The sequence below is a fragment of the Sitodiplosis mosellana genome, unplaced genomic scaffold (genome assembly GCF_009176505.1).
Source record: "Sitodiplosis mosellana isolate CC-2019 unplaced genomic scaffold, AAFC_SMos_1.0 Smas_scaffold_1, whole genome shotgun sequence".
Taxonomy (NCBI): Eukaryota; Metazoa; Arthropoda; class Insecta; order Diptera; family Cecidomyiidae; genus Sitodiplosis; species Sitodiplosis mosellana.
In genome coordinates, this window is record NW_022595244.1 from 5,152,538 (window position 1) to 5,168,605 (window position 16,068).

The 16,068-nt window shown below is 38.8% G+C and overlaps 1 protein-coding gene across 6 annotated transcripts; it reads right to left on the bottom strand.

Moving 5' to 3' along the window:
- Window positions 1-101: 101 nt before the first annotated feature.
- LOC129568180 (probable ubiquitin carboxyl-terminal hydrolase FAF) lies at window positions 102-15,879 on the bottom strand. Of its 6 annotated transcripts, none has more exons than XM_055445793.1 (22): window positions 15,776-15,832; window positions 14,802-15,355; window positions 11,418-11,733; window positions 10,929-11,077; window positions 10,404-10,835; window positions 10,016-10,322; window positions 9,047-9,932; window positions 7,388-8,954; window positions 6,790-7,317; window positions 5,421-6,697; window positions 5,179-5,345; window positions 4,783-5,098; window positions 4,556-4,709; window positions 4,328-4,478; window positions 3,835-4,252; window positions 3,652-3,761; window positions 3,180-3,537; window positions 2,832-3,088; window positions 2,147-2,738; window positions 1,752-2,022; window positions 1,577-1,674; window positions 102-1,476 (listed from the first exon to the last, which is right to left on the bottom strand). In XM_055445793.1, the coding sequence occupies exons 3-22, from the start codon at window positions 11,519-11,521 to the stop codon at window positions 1,246-1,248; spliced, it is 8,373 nt and encodes a 2,790-aa protein (XP_055301768.1). In that variant the 5' UTR covers window positions 11,522-11,733; window positions 14,802-15,355; window positions 15,776-15,832; the 3' UTR covers window positions 102-1,245. The 6 variants fall into 6 exon arrangements, with proteins under 6 accessions (XP_055301768.1, XP_055301760.1, XP_055301777.1 ...); XM_055445785.1 differs by having other exon boundaries at window positions 15,696-15,778; XM_055445802.1 differs by having other exon boundaries at window positions 15,684-15,778.
- Between the last annotated feature and the right edge of the window lie 189 nt (window positions 15,880-16,068).

Consider the following 16,068-nt stretch of genomic DNA (forward strand, 5'->3'; position numbering starts at 1 on the left):
TTCGCTTAAAAAATATTCGCTTCACGTGGAAATTGGCATCTAACACCATTCCACTATTTAATGCCCAAAATGTGCTCAAAAAAGGAGGAAAATACTCGCGCTAATATTAATTTATGTAAATTTATTGATTTTCCATAGTTTTAGATTTTTACAACTCAATAGTTCATTTGTGTTGCATTGCATTTGCAACAAAATTGTAATTTAATTTTTTTTAATGCAAATTTTCAAATTAACTTCCTAATGTATTCGCGAGCATCTATGTAAACAAATTTTTCTTCTCTCTCTCTCTCTCTCTCTCTCTCTCTCCCTCTCACCATTTCGATTGATTCATTGAATTCTATTTCGATAATAATCATATTTGGAAAATTGTTTGTAATTTTTTGTGTTGTTGATGTTGTATAACGATTTGTTTTTTTGTTTGTTTAGCTAAGTTTTCATTATGTTATTTTTTTTGTTTTACTGATTCGATGGACTAGAGTCACGATCAATTTTATTTAGCTTAAATTTGTTTTACTCTCTCGGTGTGTGTTTGTGTGTGTGTTATTCTGTGAATGTGTGAATAAGTAGATGATTATGTGATTAAACATAAATCAGGATTAAGAATACAGTTTGCTCGAGTGGATTTTTCCTCTTCAACTTCTATCTTCCATTTAATATATATCAGCAATTGATTGCAATTACTTTCAATTTCGTTATCTTGTTCATTTGCATTCTCTTCTATTGCCATTCCTTCGCTCTAATTTTCTTAATTCATTCTTCACTGTCAATTGTTTTATTCACCATGTTTTTTTCTTGTTGTTGTGTTTGTTGTATATAAATTAGTGGATTTTAGATTATTTAACTTGTTTTTTTTTTACTATCAATTTACCTCCATTCATTCTCAGTTATTAATTTTATATCACACATAAGCGCAAAAAAATGAAATTTATATGTTCTTTGTTTTTTTTTTTCATTTAAGATTTAACAATTCGACCAGCGTTCGTTCGTTTTGTGTCTTCTTGTGGTTTACGATTCGGTCTTTTTTTCTTCTTATCCTGATTTTCTTTATACTCTCCTTGCAGAGCTTCCGACAACGCATGGAACTAAACAACAGCGACAACTATTTTTGTGTCTCTTGGTTCGTTTTTTTTTTCTTCATTTGTTTCTACTTTTGTTTGCATTGGTAAATCAGTGGCTTGAGTATCGTCTCGATTCGATTGAACGTTGTCGTTGCCGTTGTCGCCGCTGCTGTCATTTGTCCAAATGTTACTGTTCGCTTTTCGATTGAACTGTTGGTGGTGATGAACTGGTCGCTGATACATTCGGCTTAACATCTGGCTTTGTTGTGTCTGGCTCGGCAACCGTTTTTGGATTGGTGATTAGCAAATTTTTCATATCATTTGCCACATCTTGCGTTTCAGTCAACAGCAATTTCAGTCGGCTCGAATTCGTGCCGTCAGTTTTCTCATCGATACCAAGCTTTTGGTAATAATGATTCTGTGGATGGCAAACGATAACAAGTAAAATGGATTAGTTTTCAATTCAATTTGCTTTCAGTTTTGTTATGAATCGAAAAAAAGACATATTTGTTTCTCACCCCAATATCAACGTTCTCTTCGTCATCCGTGATATTTGTATCGTTGTCATCCTCTTGTTCATCGTCTTCGTATGGCAAAAGTCGATTTTCGAACTCATCTAAAGAGTATAACATGAATAATTTAAACAAAATTCATCGCTAAATACTTCAAAGTCTTTTATTGTTTAGTGCCTACCATTTTGCACGGTGTCCGATTTATCGAGATCTTTTCGGTGACGAAGATTCTGATTGCATCGCATATTTCCAAGAAGTGATTTGTTTGTTATTCCAGAATGCATCGTTTCGCGTGGATCTTCTGCGCTATCCGATGAATCATTATCACCATCGACTGGACCGGTGCCGGACGCTGGCAGCGGTTCGTCACTGTGGATTTGATCTAGCATCTGTTGTGATTGCAAACGTACCAAACCTCCATCCGAAATCTCTTCATTTTCGGTTGAATCAAGCTGGAAAATAGCATTGGATTTCAACAATTGGTCATGCTTTCAATTGATTTGATAGCCGAAATTCAATTCATTCGATCTGTTTCCAACTAAAAGTATAATCTTATAAGAAAAATGATATATTTACCTCACTCGGGCATAACTCGAATGCCAACGTCAACAGATTTTTGGCCGATTGTGATCGCTCGAGCATGTAACCGTTGGAGTTGTCATTCGTAGCAACCGATGAAATGGCCACTGATGAATGTGACCAGGAACTGTAACTGTACTGATTGCTGGGCACTCGTCGGTCAAGCTCTTCGCGGAGCCACTCACAAGCCATCACCCATTGTGTTGTCACTTTGAAGTTGTTTAACAGCATTTCGTGTGCGCATTGACACGTCTTGAACAGCTGCACCAAACATTTCATGATTTGATAGGCTCGTTTCTGGTAGTGTGTTTTGGTTCGCTGAATTATTTCAAGTAATCCTTCACGCTCTTCGGCCACCCCAAGCAATGCATTGTGGATGCGATGATTCTGCCACGAATCTTCCATCAACAAAATATTCAACAGCATATCGGTGTGATGGCGTAAATCGTGCCAGTATGTGAATCCACATTGCCACAATAGCTCAACTAAGACATTACGTGAGAATATCGGATTTTCCCAACAACAATATTGCAACAATTTCAATCCTTCTTCGCCTACATGCACGTCTTCAATGACTTTCTTGATATAGCTATTTACGGAAAGAGAAAACATGGTTTAATTCCCACGAATTTTGAGAAAAAAATCGAATTTTACAGTGAAAAATACCGTATTTTTGACTTACGTTGTTTTCTGAAACAGATGTTGCATGGCTTCCTTTGAGAGTTTGGGTCGTTCATCGGGATTGATTTGCGGTTCGCCATAGACATTTGGTAAAATTGGCGATTCATTTGGACTCGAACACTCCGATGTTATGTCACTGCATCGCACAAGCATCGATACAACATGATGCAATTTACATAATTCTGGGTATTGGTGTTTGATTGGTGGACCAGGTCCTTCGTCCAACGCCACTTGCATGAATATCGCCGGAACATTCAACTGGGAATCAAAGTAAAGTCGATTAATTTTCGTCTTTGGATTGATTTTTTTCATGCAATGCCAACAAATTTATGGCTTGACATCAACTTACCTTAAGCAATTGCAGCTTTTGTTGCACACTCATACCGGCGTACATGGTGAACAATGTGAAATATTGCGTTAAATGCTTTCCATTATCTGGTACGTCCGTTTTTAATAAATACAATACATGCAATAGAATTTGTTCGCACAACGAATCGGCCGTCGTTTGTATGCTTTGCAATGGTTCATCCGTCATGGCGAAATGACACAAGAACACAATCAGTTTTACAAACATGCTGCGAAGCTCTGGAGTTGGTGCAACTAAAATATATTCAGCCAATCGCCCAGAGACACTGAGCAAAGCATTTTCGCTGAACCAGCGTCGTACCATTGGCGAGTGACGAAGGTGGAGTGAAAGGGTTTCGTACCTGTATCGAGGAAGAAGACAGAATGTCAGTGGCGATATAAAACATCGTTCAAAAAAGTCATTGGTCGAAAAAGTGTGAGGTCAATTAAAAAGGAAAAAAGAAAAAAATATTCACCAATCGGTTGATGCTCCACGCAACGTTTTCTTCGTATGTAATCCAGTATGGAACAAAAAACGTGATGCTAACTGAATGCTTAACAACGATAACTCCTCAATTTGTGGCGTCTACAAAGGAAATAAAGTTATAAATGCATCAGAGTGTTCATTTTTTAGAGTCCATTGATCATTTCAGTCATACCAATTTTTCAATACGCGTCGGTGCCGATGAATGAACCAATTTGCGAATGAAGTTAAAAAATTCGGGTGTAAAAATGCTGCGTGAATGAAGGAAACGTATATTTTGGATGCGAACGCTGCGTTCGATTGGTTCCGGCATTGGTAATATACAGTGACGGCTTTCAGCCAGTGACAATTGTTCTTTGAGTGATTTTTTATGTATGAATTTTTGATCACAGCGTGTATAAAACAGCATGTACGCATTCCACCATCGTTTCTGACGACGGAATTGCATCCGCTTCAAATTACTATCGAACACTTCTCCCATATAATCACCGCCGAAGCATTGTGCCTTCAGTTCTTCATCCTCATGCATTTTGCATTCGGTTACTTCGCCGTCGTCGAATTTATACCACTGATCTTTACCCGTTTCATAATCCCTGCGAATAGAAAAGAACCAAGTTTAATATCAGATCCGGAATTTTTCTTTCGTGTTGTTCTGATTTTAAACTTACTTGTGAAGAATATAGCTAAAGTAATGACCGCCAGAGGCTTGTCCACTGTGCACAACAATTCCAGTCAACTGATATTTGGTCGTACTCTGTGAATCATCCAACTCATCTTCGTATTCAATTACTTCACCTTCGATTTTAGCTAATCCCGAAACTGTTTGAAAAAAATAATAATTGGAAATTAGAATTTTAAACCATTCTTCGTGAGGAAATCAAGTCATTATATTATACCTGTGTATGGTTCCATGTCTAATTCGCGTGGAAATTCGAAATAATCATTAAATTTGATAGCACAATCACGTTCGTAGTCATATTCAAAGCGCTTCAATTGGATGGCTAAAACGGGCGGCAATTTTCGAACACATAATCTTTTTATTGTGACCACCTGTCGAATCAAATGGAAAGAGTTTGGTTTAAAACAAGATCAAAATGTGCAAGTTTCATCAATTTTGACATACCTTTTTATTACATTTATCACAATGATAGGCATCGGCGCCTTCAAGCAATTCTCCTTTGACGTATTGTTCCAGTGATTCAGTCAATGAGCTATGGTTTCGAATATCTACACTGAACACACTGAACGGTTCCTCTTTCGAATAACGATGCGGACACTCTTTGCAAATCTTTTGATCGCTGAAGCAACCACCGAGAGTTGATGCCATCAATTGTGGATGGCCCAGAGCCTTTAATCCTTCATCCAAACTATCGAGAATCGACATGAAAAATTCAACAGCATCTTGTTGCTCACGCAAATTCACCGGTTCACCTTGAAGCCTAAAGAGAATGGAGTTGGATTAATAGAACATTGACACAAAAATTGGCTAACGAGAGAGAAAAATGACAGATTTACTTACTTGAACTGGCTCCATAAGCCGCGTGGAACATAAAATTGGAGTGCACTGTGTCCCAAGTGAGCAAATATTGCTTGAACATGCTTTAAAATTGACACATTATAACGTTCACGAGCGCTCAAGTTACTGAGCTCCGTGTCGCTTTCATTTCCATAATAATTGGGTGGCGACTAAAATTTTAAGGCAAAAAAAGTCGATTTAGCATCTCTTTATAGAGTTTAATGAGTGTAAAGGTAATTAATTACCTCAGCTTCGTTGCTAAAATCTTCGTGTGGATCGTTGCATGCTCCGGCTGCGGTCAAAATACCAACTCTTATCGATGGCACCATAAACAATTGCTGTAACACCGAGTTCATGTAGCATGTGGCGCCCGCATTTTTCAAACCACAAAATCCCTTGAATGGCCGTACATTGATCGGTGGCAAATATTCCCATTCGCGTAACGGTTCCGAATGTGTGCAAATCATATTGACTAAATTATTAACGATTAATTTCATATTTGGTATCGAATTTTGGCATAATGCAATCAACAAATCACATGCGGCCGTTATGGTATGCGGGCTCCGGCAAACGGGTGGCGCAGCATCAAAATTAATCAACTGATCGCTTTGATGGAGTTGCAAATATTGACGTGAGGCTGGGAACAGGAATTCATCGAGAATTTCCATAATGAAATCGGTTAGCTGCGACTTTAGATCAGCATTGAAATAGAACATAAGCTCTTTCGTTAAACATAAATGCCCTTCGAGGAGATCTTCGTGCACGCTTGTTTCACCCGTTTGTTTCACATTTTCCAAAATGGCACGCAGCCATGAGATTTCCTGCGTCAATAGTACATCGTTAATGGGAAATGGCCAATTGTACATGCATCCATAGTTCAATGTTCGACACAATAGCTGGAAGAATTCGGCACACGTGTTGGAATTGTGTGGTGCCAGATTTTCCAGTGCATCAATCAACAAGGCAATAACAAATGAGAATGGTCTCCAATCGGTGGCGCAATAGGTGCAAATCAAATACAGCTGCTCGGTTGCACTCTGTCGTATTTGACGCATTGGATTCTCCAGTACTAATGCCAAAATGAATTTTGACCACATTGGATCTTTGCTCAGTGATTCGCTCGCCTCGGGATTCAGTACCAGAGATATGGTCAACACTTCAAGAGCTTCCTTGCATAAATTATGATCCGCTTGCTCTGGTGTCGGTTTTGAATCGCTAAAACTATTGCTCGCATCTAACATATCGAGATGACCACAGCCACTGGCCCATGCCAACTGAACAATCGCTTTGATCGTTTGCACGTCTGGACACGACCACTTCAATGCACTTGCAAATAATTTGCGACATGTTTCACCTTCCGGTTCATACGACAACATCTCGTTCGATAGACTGTCGGCCAATTTCAGTGCAATGGCTCGAATCGTTTGTTCCGTCTGGCCCAAAATATTCGTAAACGTTGATTTCAGCAGATCGATTTGTGACCGACCGGTTTCAGCTGCTGTTGATGTCGGTTCATCGCCAACTTTGTGTGGAATATGGACAAAATTTAAATTTGGATTAATTCCAACTCGACTCATAGAGCATAGGCCACAGTTGAAAGAAAATGAAACTCACCTTTGCTCAGTACACAGCCAACAACAAACAAAAATATCTTCGAAAGACGCAGCACGTTAGTGAAGGCAGCACGTTTAGTATGTACATCGGAGTTTGGTAAGAAATTGTTTTTGGTCAATAGCTCCAAAATGAAATGAGCAACACCTGAGTGAATCCAAGTTAGTTGAAACGATTGATTTTGCTCGACGGCCGGTATGAGCAACGCGTACAACACTTCCAAATTGTAAATCACTTGCGCGAATGGTGGATGCAGGAACATCGATTCAGGCGTAACCACCACCAAGTTATCGTATGTTGCCAAGGGGTTGCACATTTGCTGCAATTTCTGTGATGTTAATCGATCGATTGGCAATAAGTGCAACAGACTACGGCATCCTTCTCGCAACAGTGCATGATTTAAATCGATGCCCAGCTGATACAATCGCAAAAAGAATTCGGTAAAGTTTGGCTTTTGTGCGATTATGATACCGGGCAGTTGTCGTTCGTTTTCCGGTTTCAACATATCGGGACACGGACGAGGTGGAGAACCTGTGGCGCAAGAACGAGAGAGAAATGTAGGAAAAATCGCGATAATCGGAATATAAATGACAATAAATACCTGTGCTACTATCAGACGAACTATCCGGACTGCTCGATAAGCCCGGACTGTATGGTGACAGTTTGGCGGTTATCAACATTTTATCACGAATATTATAATAACTAATTGCATTTTGATCGTCGTTAATTTCGATCAAATTGTCATTTGGATAGTAAAAATCGATCTTGATGTTGTTTGGTGTGCTTTTGATGCGTTTGAGCAATTGTCGCTTGAATGAAGCGACCATTTCGTTGCTGTGTGTATTCACTTCAATGTCTTCGGTTTGTTGCCGGCCCGGGAATTGGATGCGAACATAAAGTGTAGTGTGTTTTCCACGATAGGCTCGACTCAATGGCAAAAACAGACGTTCACCGGTAAATGCACGATCACATTCCACAATGTATTCCAACAGCATAATGATAACACGGCACATTTTTTCCGCTTCAACATGACGCATTTTATTATCTTTATTTTCGTCGCTGTTCTCCTGTATATTGTCACCTTGCATCGTTTCGGTAAGAACCATAATGTTGTCGTAATAAGCTTTCAGCCGATCACAGCATTCCCGGATGAAGTTCTCATGAAATGTTGCAATATTTGCTTGTAGTCGTGGCCCAAGTGCGGTCGACACTTCTTTCAGCAATTGGATTGCCTTGTGGGAAATGACCTCGTTGCCCGTGGTAATGACACGCCACAAATAATCTTTGCCAATGAGATCTTCGTCATCGAGTATGTAGCTGCGTGATTTTGCTTTTAATTTCTCCTCTTTCGAATTGACCGCCTTGAAAAAGCGTTCAAAACATCGAATTCCACTTTCCGTTAACAATTGGGGATCCAATTGCAAAATATTATTTTCGAAAAAGTCTTTGTTGATACCGGGGTCTAAGTCGGGCTCTTCGCCCATCAATTTGCCAAACCATCGAAAGCATTCTTCGCGATCGGTTGGAAAGGCGGCATTCACGGCTAAACACTGCCAAATTTGTTTCGCTTGATCGGAACACAGCCACAATTGACCATCCTTTAGGACAAATTTCAAAAAATCTAAACGCTCTTGAATCTGCTGCTGATGCGGATAACGTTGATCCAGTAACAATGTTTCAGGCACGATATCTGGTTTCTCTTTAACAATTGCTCGTACACGATCCATGTACGTGGTAAGGCTATTGGTTACCAAAATGACTAGCGTATGCTCATTCTGTAGCCGCTCAATCACATGCTGACGATTGAAACTTTGATGCATTCGCTGCACATGACTAGTTGATGGATCATACAAACAGCAAATTTCCCGTATTAAACGCAATGCCGGCAACACCCATCCATTGTCCTGTTTCAATTCTTCCACACACTTTGACAACCATATCGTTTTCTGAGCATCACGCTCTTGAGCACAACTATAATCCAGAATTTTTACATGGGCCGTCAGTGCTTGTTCCATCACTTCTTTTGGGATCTCCAAACTATGGGCCAACGTCCAAAATAACTTCAACACTTTGTGTGCCATCACACCGCTTTTATCGTCTTCGGCTAAACGACGTATTAATTCGAGCAAACGCTCGCGCTGATGCTTATTGGCTGATTTCATGCTAGCCTGTATGTGGAATATGGACAAAATTTAAATTTGGATTAATTCCAACTCGACTCATAGGGCATAGGCCACGGTTGAAAGAAAATGAAACTCACCTGAAAGCATCCAAACAAATGGTCCAATTGCTCGGTATTAAAATCATAGGCTAATTTTGCGAGCAAATCATGAACATTCTTAACGATGGCCTCATGTTTACCGGCTTGTGCTTGCCACACGGCATCCAAATCGCTGAGCGTTAGAGCCTTTTCTTTGATTAAAAACCGTAAAATTTTCTCCAATTTATCCACATACTGTGGCTGATGCAGTGAATCATGCAGCACAATGCCCAAAACATTGCTGTCTTTTATCCATTTGGCAATCTTTTCCGCATTCAACCATTCGATTTCCTCTTCGGGTGCGCACATCGGTATCTGCGATTGACGTGGATAGTACGAAAAGGCGAATAAAATCTTATTGATCTCATTTAATGCACTCATTTTGCCATTAAAACTGGAAATTTTCAACAATCGTAAAATCATTTTCAATCGAAACATTTCCAATTCTTTGATGAGATTTTCTTGTTTCGTTAAACGACTAGTTAAACATCGTGCCGCTTTAATAATGCCATTAATCAAATCGTTACGACCTTCAGGTTTTGCTTCACGTTTTAGCTCGTCGTCCGATAAATTGTTCAGCAATTGCAAGACAATCTCCCACATTGGTAAAAAGTATTTTTCAATGGTGTGCACGGTAAGTAATTCGTAGCATTGGCCAAATGGCCGAACTAATGCATAAATTAAATGCAATGTTATGTTGCTGTTATTTTCGTTGGCTGCTTTAGTTGCCGTTGAACGGGTGGTGTTTGCGATTCCATTTGATGTGGCTGTTTTTGTGATGACATCTTTGGCATCCGTTGATTGTTCGCCGGTTTTCTTCTGCACCGCAGCAACGCCAGCATAAAAACGATCGAGCAAATTATCGAAACCACCATATTGACCGAATCTATTTGGATGGAAAATGAAAGTTTGTTCAGACAAAAGACCCATTTCTTCATATCAGTATAAGAAAACCGCTTTAAAACCTACCGATTGATGAGATCGACCAGCCAACCGCGTGGATGATGTGGTTCTGGTGGTGATTTTGCATAAATTTGATCCTCTGACATTGTGGCCCATGCATTTGTGACGGTACTATTCGACTGATTTCGTGATGGGATCGATGATGCATTTTCGTTGCTTTGTAGTTGAACTGGCGATTGTCTTGATTGTGTGACATTGGTTGAACTCAACGTTGTTGTGTTTACCGGCAACGTGTTTGGTTTGCTAACAGCCGACGGTGAAGTCGAACTTGTTTGCGTCGTTATTTCCTCATTGACACTTTGGATTTGAGTAACTGTGTACAAAATGAAAAAAGAGACAAAACGACGATCAGTTTCCATTGACAATTTAATAATAAACTTGTCCTAAACTTTACTTGACGTCGGAGATGTTGTTGCTGTTGTAGCGATTGTTGTTGTTGTTGTTACGGTTGTTGATATCGTGCTCGCCGTTGTGCTGGGAGGAGTTGTGCTGATCGTCGGTATGGTTTGACCGATTGAATTCTCCGTTTTTGCATTGGCCGCAATGCTTGCAAACGATGTTGCATTGGCCGGTTGTCGTGATATATTAAACGTATTGAATTTATTATCGGGATCCAGTACAACGCTCAGCAATTCCAACAAATACGAATTATCACGTTTCAAATGCAATGCACACAATTGCATAAATTTTGCACACGAATTAAATATACAATAATGTATATTGTATTTCCATGAATTGACCGCTTCATCCGTGAGGATTTTCATGAAAGAAACCGTCAAACCGTCGCGATAGAAGCGCATGCATGACTCACATTCCTCATCGACGCCTGAACCAAAAAGAAAATAGAAGCAAAAGAAAGGAATTGAATCGTTTCGTAAAATGGAAAATGTGGAAATTTGCTCGGATGGTTAGCACTCACCAGCCTTCGTTAGTTCAATCGCATAATTCAAAAGGCATTCCAATTCTTGTTCAGGTAACACTGGTACTACCCATCTTGGACTGGATATCTTTGCAATAAGTGATCGAAGCTTTGCTTCCGGAAAATTTTCAATCAGTTGCTCCGGCGTTCTAAATCCAAACAAAGAAAACAAAAGCAGAAAAAAAGAACATTTTTTAAAATTAATGCCCAAAAAAATCCGTGTGAATGAAGAAAATCATAAAATAAATAGAATTCGTCCATTTCTCGGGCCGTTTATCGCTGTGCAATAACAATAAAAACATTCTTATCAGGGGAAACAACAGTGGTAGTGTTTCTGTTATCTGCACCGCTTCGTTATTTGAAACGATATTAGGCACCAAACAAAAATTAAAAAAGAAACGACAACAAAGAATGTTGGCGTTGACTATATGAGTCGTTTTTTCTTCCTGTTAACTTAAAAAAAAGGAATGAAAATTATATGAGTCTTACGGTTGATTTGATTCATTATTCCGTGGATTGAGCATTGTGTTTTCGTGTCGTTGATCCGATATATCAGCCGATTCAACTGCATGGCCTCTGCTATCGTATGTCATTATTTTCCTAATACGTTCTTAATCTAGTTTGTTTTTTCTCTTTCTCTTCTATGTTCTACCGTTGCTTGTCTATCGTTGGACACCGCTGCAGCCTCTATATTGTGTTTTACACAGCTCTCCCCCGTTGGACTCCAACTACAGCTTTGGGATCCACCTCGTTTTTGTCGAGTGCACAGTTCTTTTAGCCGTCAAACAATAAACTCGTTCAAAGGCTACACAAAAATTATTTATGGATTTTATTTCACTTGTCGATTATCTGTTTTAATCTATCAACAAATGGTTAATGCAACCCAAACACCGAGCATTCTTTTTTCCAACAAACTGTACAAAGTCAGCTGATTGTGTGTGCATAGCCCATCGGAATGTGGCATTTACATCATGGATGACACTTTTTAAATGAACCGATCAATAATAATTGAGTCTCTTGGAATGCATCCTCATTTTGAATCGCATGCCGACACATATTCAAATAAATGATAATGGAAGGATTTGATTTTCATTTATTACTTCCGACTGTGAAACATGAATAATGAATACGCCAAGCCATAAGACAAAAAACGTATGTACATACGTAAGTATTTAACCATTCACACAACGTTTACCAACAAAAAGAATATCGAAGATCGTAATCACAAAAGGTACTCGCTTGGAAATAGGAAACACAACGACAAATAACAAATGGCCATTGAGTGAGTGAGAAGAAATCATAAATTTGTATAGACTTTTACTATAGAACAAATTCACGCACTTGTCGAATAAAAAAAAAACTGACACATCGAAATCCATTGGTTTGGATAGTTAGCAGTGACAGAATAGCTAAAAAAAACTTAGCAATGAATAACTTATACCAATGGAAGGCACACACAGAGCTCTACCGTGTGTGAATCGTCTACACACAGCCACCGAATGCGCAGTTTTGTTTACAGAGCGCGATGTGATTGTTGTGTATATTCGCGATAGGCGAAGCAGCAGCAGCAGAGCACCGAGACACCACTGTGTGTATGACACCAATGTCGAATGCTGTGCGTCGTGTGTATGCGTGCGGAGCAAGAGATTTTCATTCCGTATTCCCGCATCAACGGCGAGCAAGCGACCGAGCGAGCACGCGTTTGCATGTGTTGGTTGCCCGAAAAACCGACAACAAAACCGAAAATACGGCAAAATACCCAACGAATACACAAGTCGACGAAAATGAAAACAAATCGATGCAGTGGTATAGGTAGATTCACATACGCACAGAATTCACCGTACACACAAAGTGTCAGAGAAAGAGTTGAAATATTATTCGCAAGAGAGGAGAAGCGAAAAGTAGAAGAATGAAGAAAAAAAATAAGCAAAACGCGACCGACATGTAAGTGAACTGTTTCTTTGTTTCGTGCAATTCGCAATTCCATTTGACGGCGAATTAGCGAACTTTGAAATGATACGTCTGCCGTTCGGTGTTCTACAGCACCTTGAATGCGATTCATTGTCTGGCCTAATGGTAAAAGTATACATTCGACTTTTGGACAAATGCATTTGCACGGAGAGAGAAAGAGAGACAGTGAAAAACAGCAAGCGCCTACGATCTCGACTTTGTCTTCATTTCTCTCAACTCTCTCTTTTTTTATTCGTTGCGTACGTAAGTTTCTTGCACCTGCAGCTATTTTGTGTCAACGATGAAACGGATTCATGTGTTGGTATCAACTAATGTCGTGTCTCGTAATGCAATTAGCGATTTATTTTCTTCGCGATGATCGGCAAACCCAACCCCAAGGGAAAAATGTAAAAGCAAAACGACCGAAATTATATGGTACATGTTCATTTCGGTTCATTGGGCACCCAGTGCACTTTTAACGTTGACGCAAGCATACACACTTGAGCCAAGGGTACACCCGCAAAATGTTGTTTGTATGAAATCATACGCTATATACAAATTGATTCTGGCGAAAAACGTCACACGCACTGTTCGTTCTTGGTCGGTCTGTTTCTGTCTCTGTCTCTCCCTCATTCACTCTCGTGTGCTCACTTCAAATACATTTTAAATGTGTACACATTTTGGACTTAGGCGATTGAATGCGCGTATGTGTATATGAATATAATATTTTCGTATCGTTTCGTTTCACACTGTTTTCGGATCACACATCAGTATCTGCTTTGGCTTTTATTATGATTCTTTTTTACTGCTGAAAATGATGACATTTCGATTTTTTAAATGCGCAAAATTTTCTATGACATAAGCTCCAAACGTTGTAGTATTTCGGTTTTAAAATGTTCGTCGAAGAAAAGCGCAGTCATGAAATCGAACGACAATTTGCCATTTCCAAATATGTGTGCCCCATAAAATCTCATTGGATTCATCACATTATTTGACTTATTTATTTTTCTCACTTCTTTTCTCAATTGGTGACATCGCCCCAAGTCTAACTCAATTTAAGTTTGGCATTTGACTCATCTCTGTACGTCATAAAACACCTCACTCACGTGAAGTGTGAATTGAAACAAAGAAAAAAAAACTGTTTATCCAATTAAATCTAATCAGCATGATGCTGCTGGATCGCATCTTATTCAAGTGCAAGATCACTATTTCACTCACATCGTTTCTGTGGCGAGAGCATAGGCAAGCGAGAAAAAATTAATAATAATTCAAATACAATGTTACTAGAGCATTGAAAAGTGAGTTGTCTGTGTCGCTTCAGCAGAAAACAAATGGTCTTTCGATGACAAGATACAAATGGCATGAAATGAGAAAAGCAAAACAAAATCACGAAGCAATCGGCCGGTTTTACAAGATGGCGTCGTGCAACATTTTTTTTCTTTGCTGTCTTTTTTTCTCCTATCCACTGCTATTGGCAATTGATGGCGTTTGCAAATAATTTTTGCAAATGAAAAGCACTGAAATGAAATTGCGTTCATTGGATTGCATTGAGAAAAAGAAACGGAACACTTTCAACAGCATTGGATTCATAGAAATTCTGCGACATTTTTTTTTGCATGTTTGACAGTTCTCTTTGTTGAAAGCCACAGCAATTCACTTCTTGCCTTTGTACGTACGTGAACAATTTTCGCTTTTCAATGCCAGCCAGCCAGCCAGCCAGTAGAGAGAAAAACACACACAGACGTTGTTTATTGAATTGAATTATAAACAATTGAAATCTCAAGATGGGAGTCATATCAATGCAAGATAATGAATTATAATTTGCGCATTGAGTGCAATTAGAAAGTTCAGTCAGTGTCTGTACGGGCGATTCCGATAGTGCACACACAATCCAAATCCAATTGTCTCACACGAGCAACTCACCTAATTCCACTAGAACACAAGAAAAAAACAACAACGTTGTTTCATTAAAAAAAAAACAAACACACCAAACCACTAAATCTTGTTCCTGCGGAATGATTTAGTGCCTTTCCCAAGAAATCCACTATTTTTTTCTTATTTAAACACTCCGACACATTCGATGGCAGTCCATTATAATGGATTTGTTGTTGTTCTATGAAATTCGATTGAACTGAACTGAATAGCAAATTCTATGATTTTTCTATTGTAATTCTCAATTGGATTGCTTTAAATGTTTCACTTAATGTTATCGTTTTTTTTGTTTTTAAGAAAAACTATTTATTGGTTTTATTGAAGTCGATATTGTATATGATTTTAAATGCACAAATTCAATGCGGATGGTTGATTTTTTTTTCTTCTACTTCTTCGGTTGCTTAAAATTCACGTCTTTTTTTTCTCCCCGATTTCAGTTACGGTGTGTGTACAATTAAATAAAAAAAAAATGTACGGGAGAAGAAAGAAAAAATCGCTTGCACTGGAAAATTTGATTGAATTTAAAAACGACTAAACACTTGAAACTAAAACAAAACGAATTCCATTAATATTTTGCTATTATTTTGTTTTAGATGAATTTCCCTAAAAAATTGTGTTAATTGTGTTGCTGAGTTTTGTGTTACATCTAATGTTACTTAAAAAAAATCGACGACGACGGAAAAATTCTTCTTCTTATTTTAGTGTGTGTCGCTATTATGTGGTTACTGCGTGTACATGTACGCAACTATCGATGTATTCGGTTTTTGGTCTCATCACCAATCCTTAATATTGGCAAACTGAACATTTTTCGACCGAAACCAATACATACGTTATCATCCATACATACACACACTCACACTCTTTCATACATACGATTGCACACACCGTCAAATAGGGAGAGAGAGCGACAAAAAAAACACAAATTATTATAAACCGTCACATATCAAAATCCTTTCCAAACTCACCAAGTATGACTTTGTAGTTGCCAGTTCATTTCAATCGAACACCGAACAATCGCCAGTGCCTCTGTGTATATGTTGTAGTATTTCGCCTCGTCGTCATCCAATTCGCCGCACTTTCGAATTCAATAAAATTTCGGGCTAACTCGCCCAACACACTGCAAACGTCGCGCGCAATTCGAAAGATCGGGCTGCAGTAGCTTCTGTTGTTGTTCCGTTCGCAATTCATTGAAGCAAAAAAAAAAGAAATAATCTCATGAAAAAAGATCAAAATGGCATTTCGAGTTCATGTGATAATT

What these genes read in the sequence shown, in the direction of transcription:
- LOC129568180 (XM_055445813.1), bottom strand. Translation starts at nt 11,521, where the DNA reads ATGACATACGATAGCAGAGGCCATGCAGTTGAATCGGCTGATATATCG. An exon ending in TTCGTCTGATAGTAGCACAG is followed by an intron (nt 7,318 to 7,387) that starts GTATTTATTGTC and finishes CTTGCGCCACAG; the next exon opens with GTTCTCCACCTCGTCCGTGT. An exon ending in CGACGCGTATTGAAAAATTG is followed by an intron (nt 3,762 to 3,834) that starts GTATGACTGAAA and finishes TTTCCTTTGTAG; the next exon opens with ACGCCACAAATTGAGGAGTT.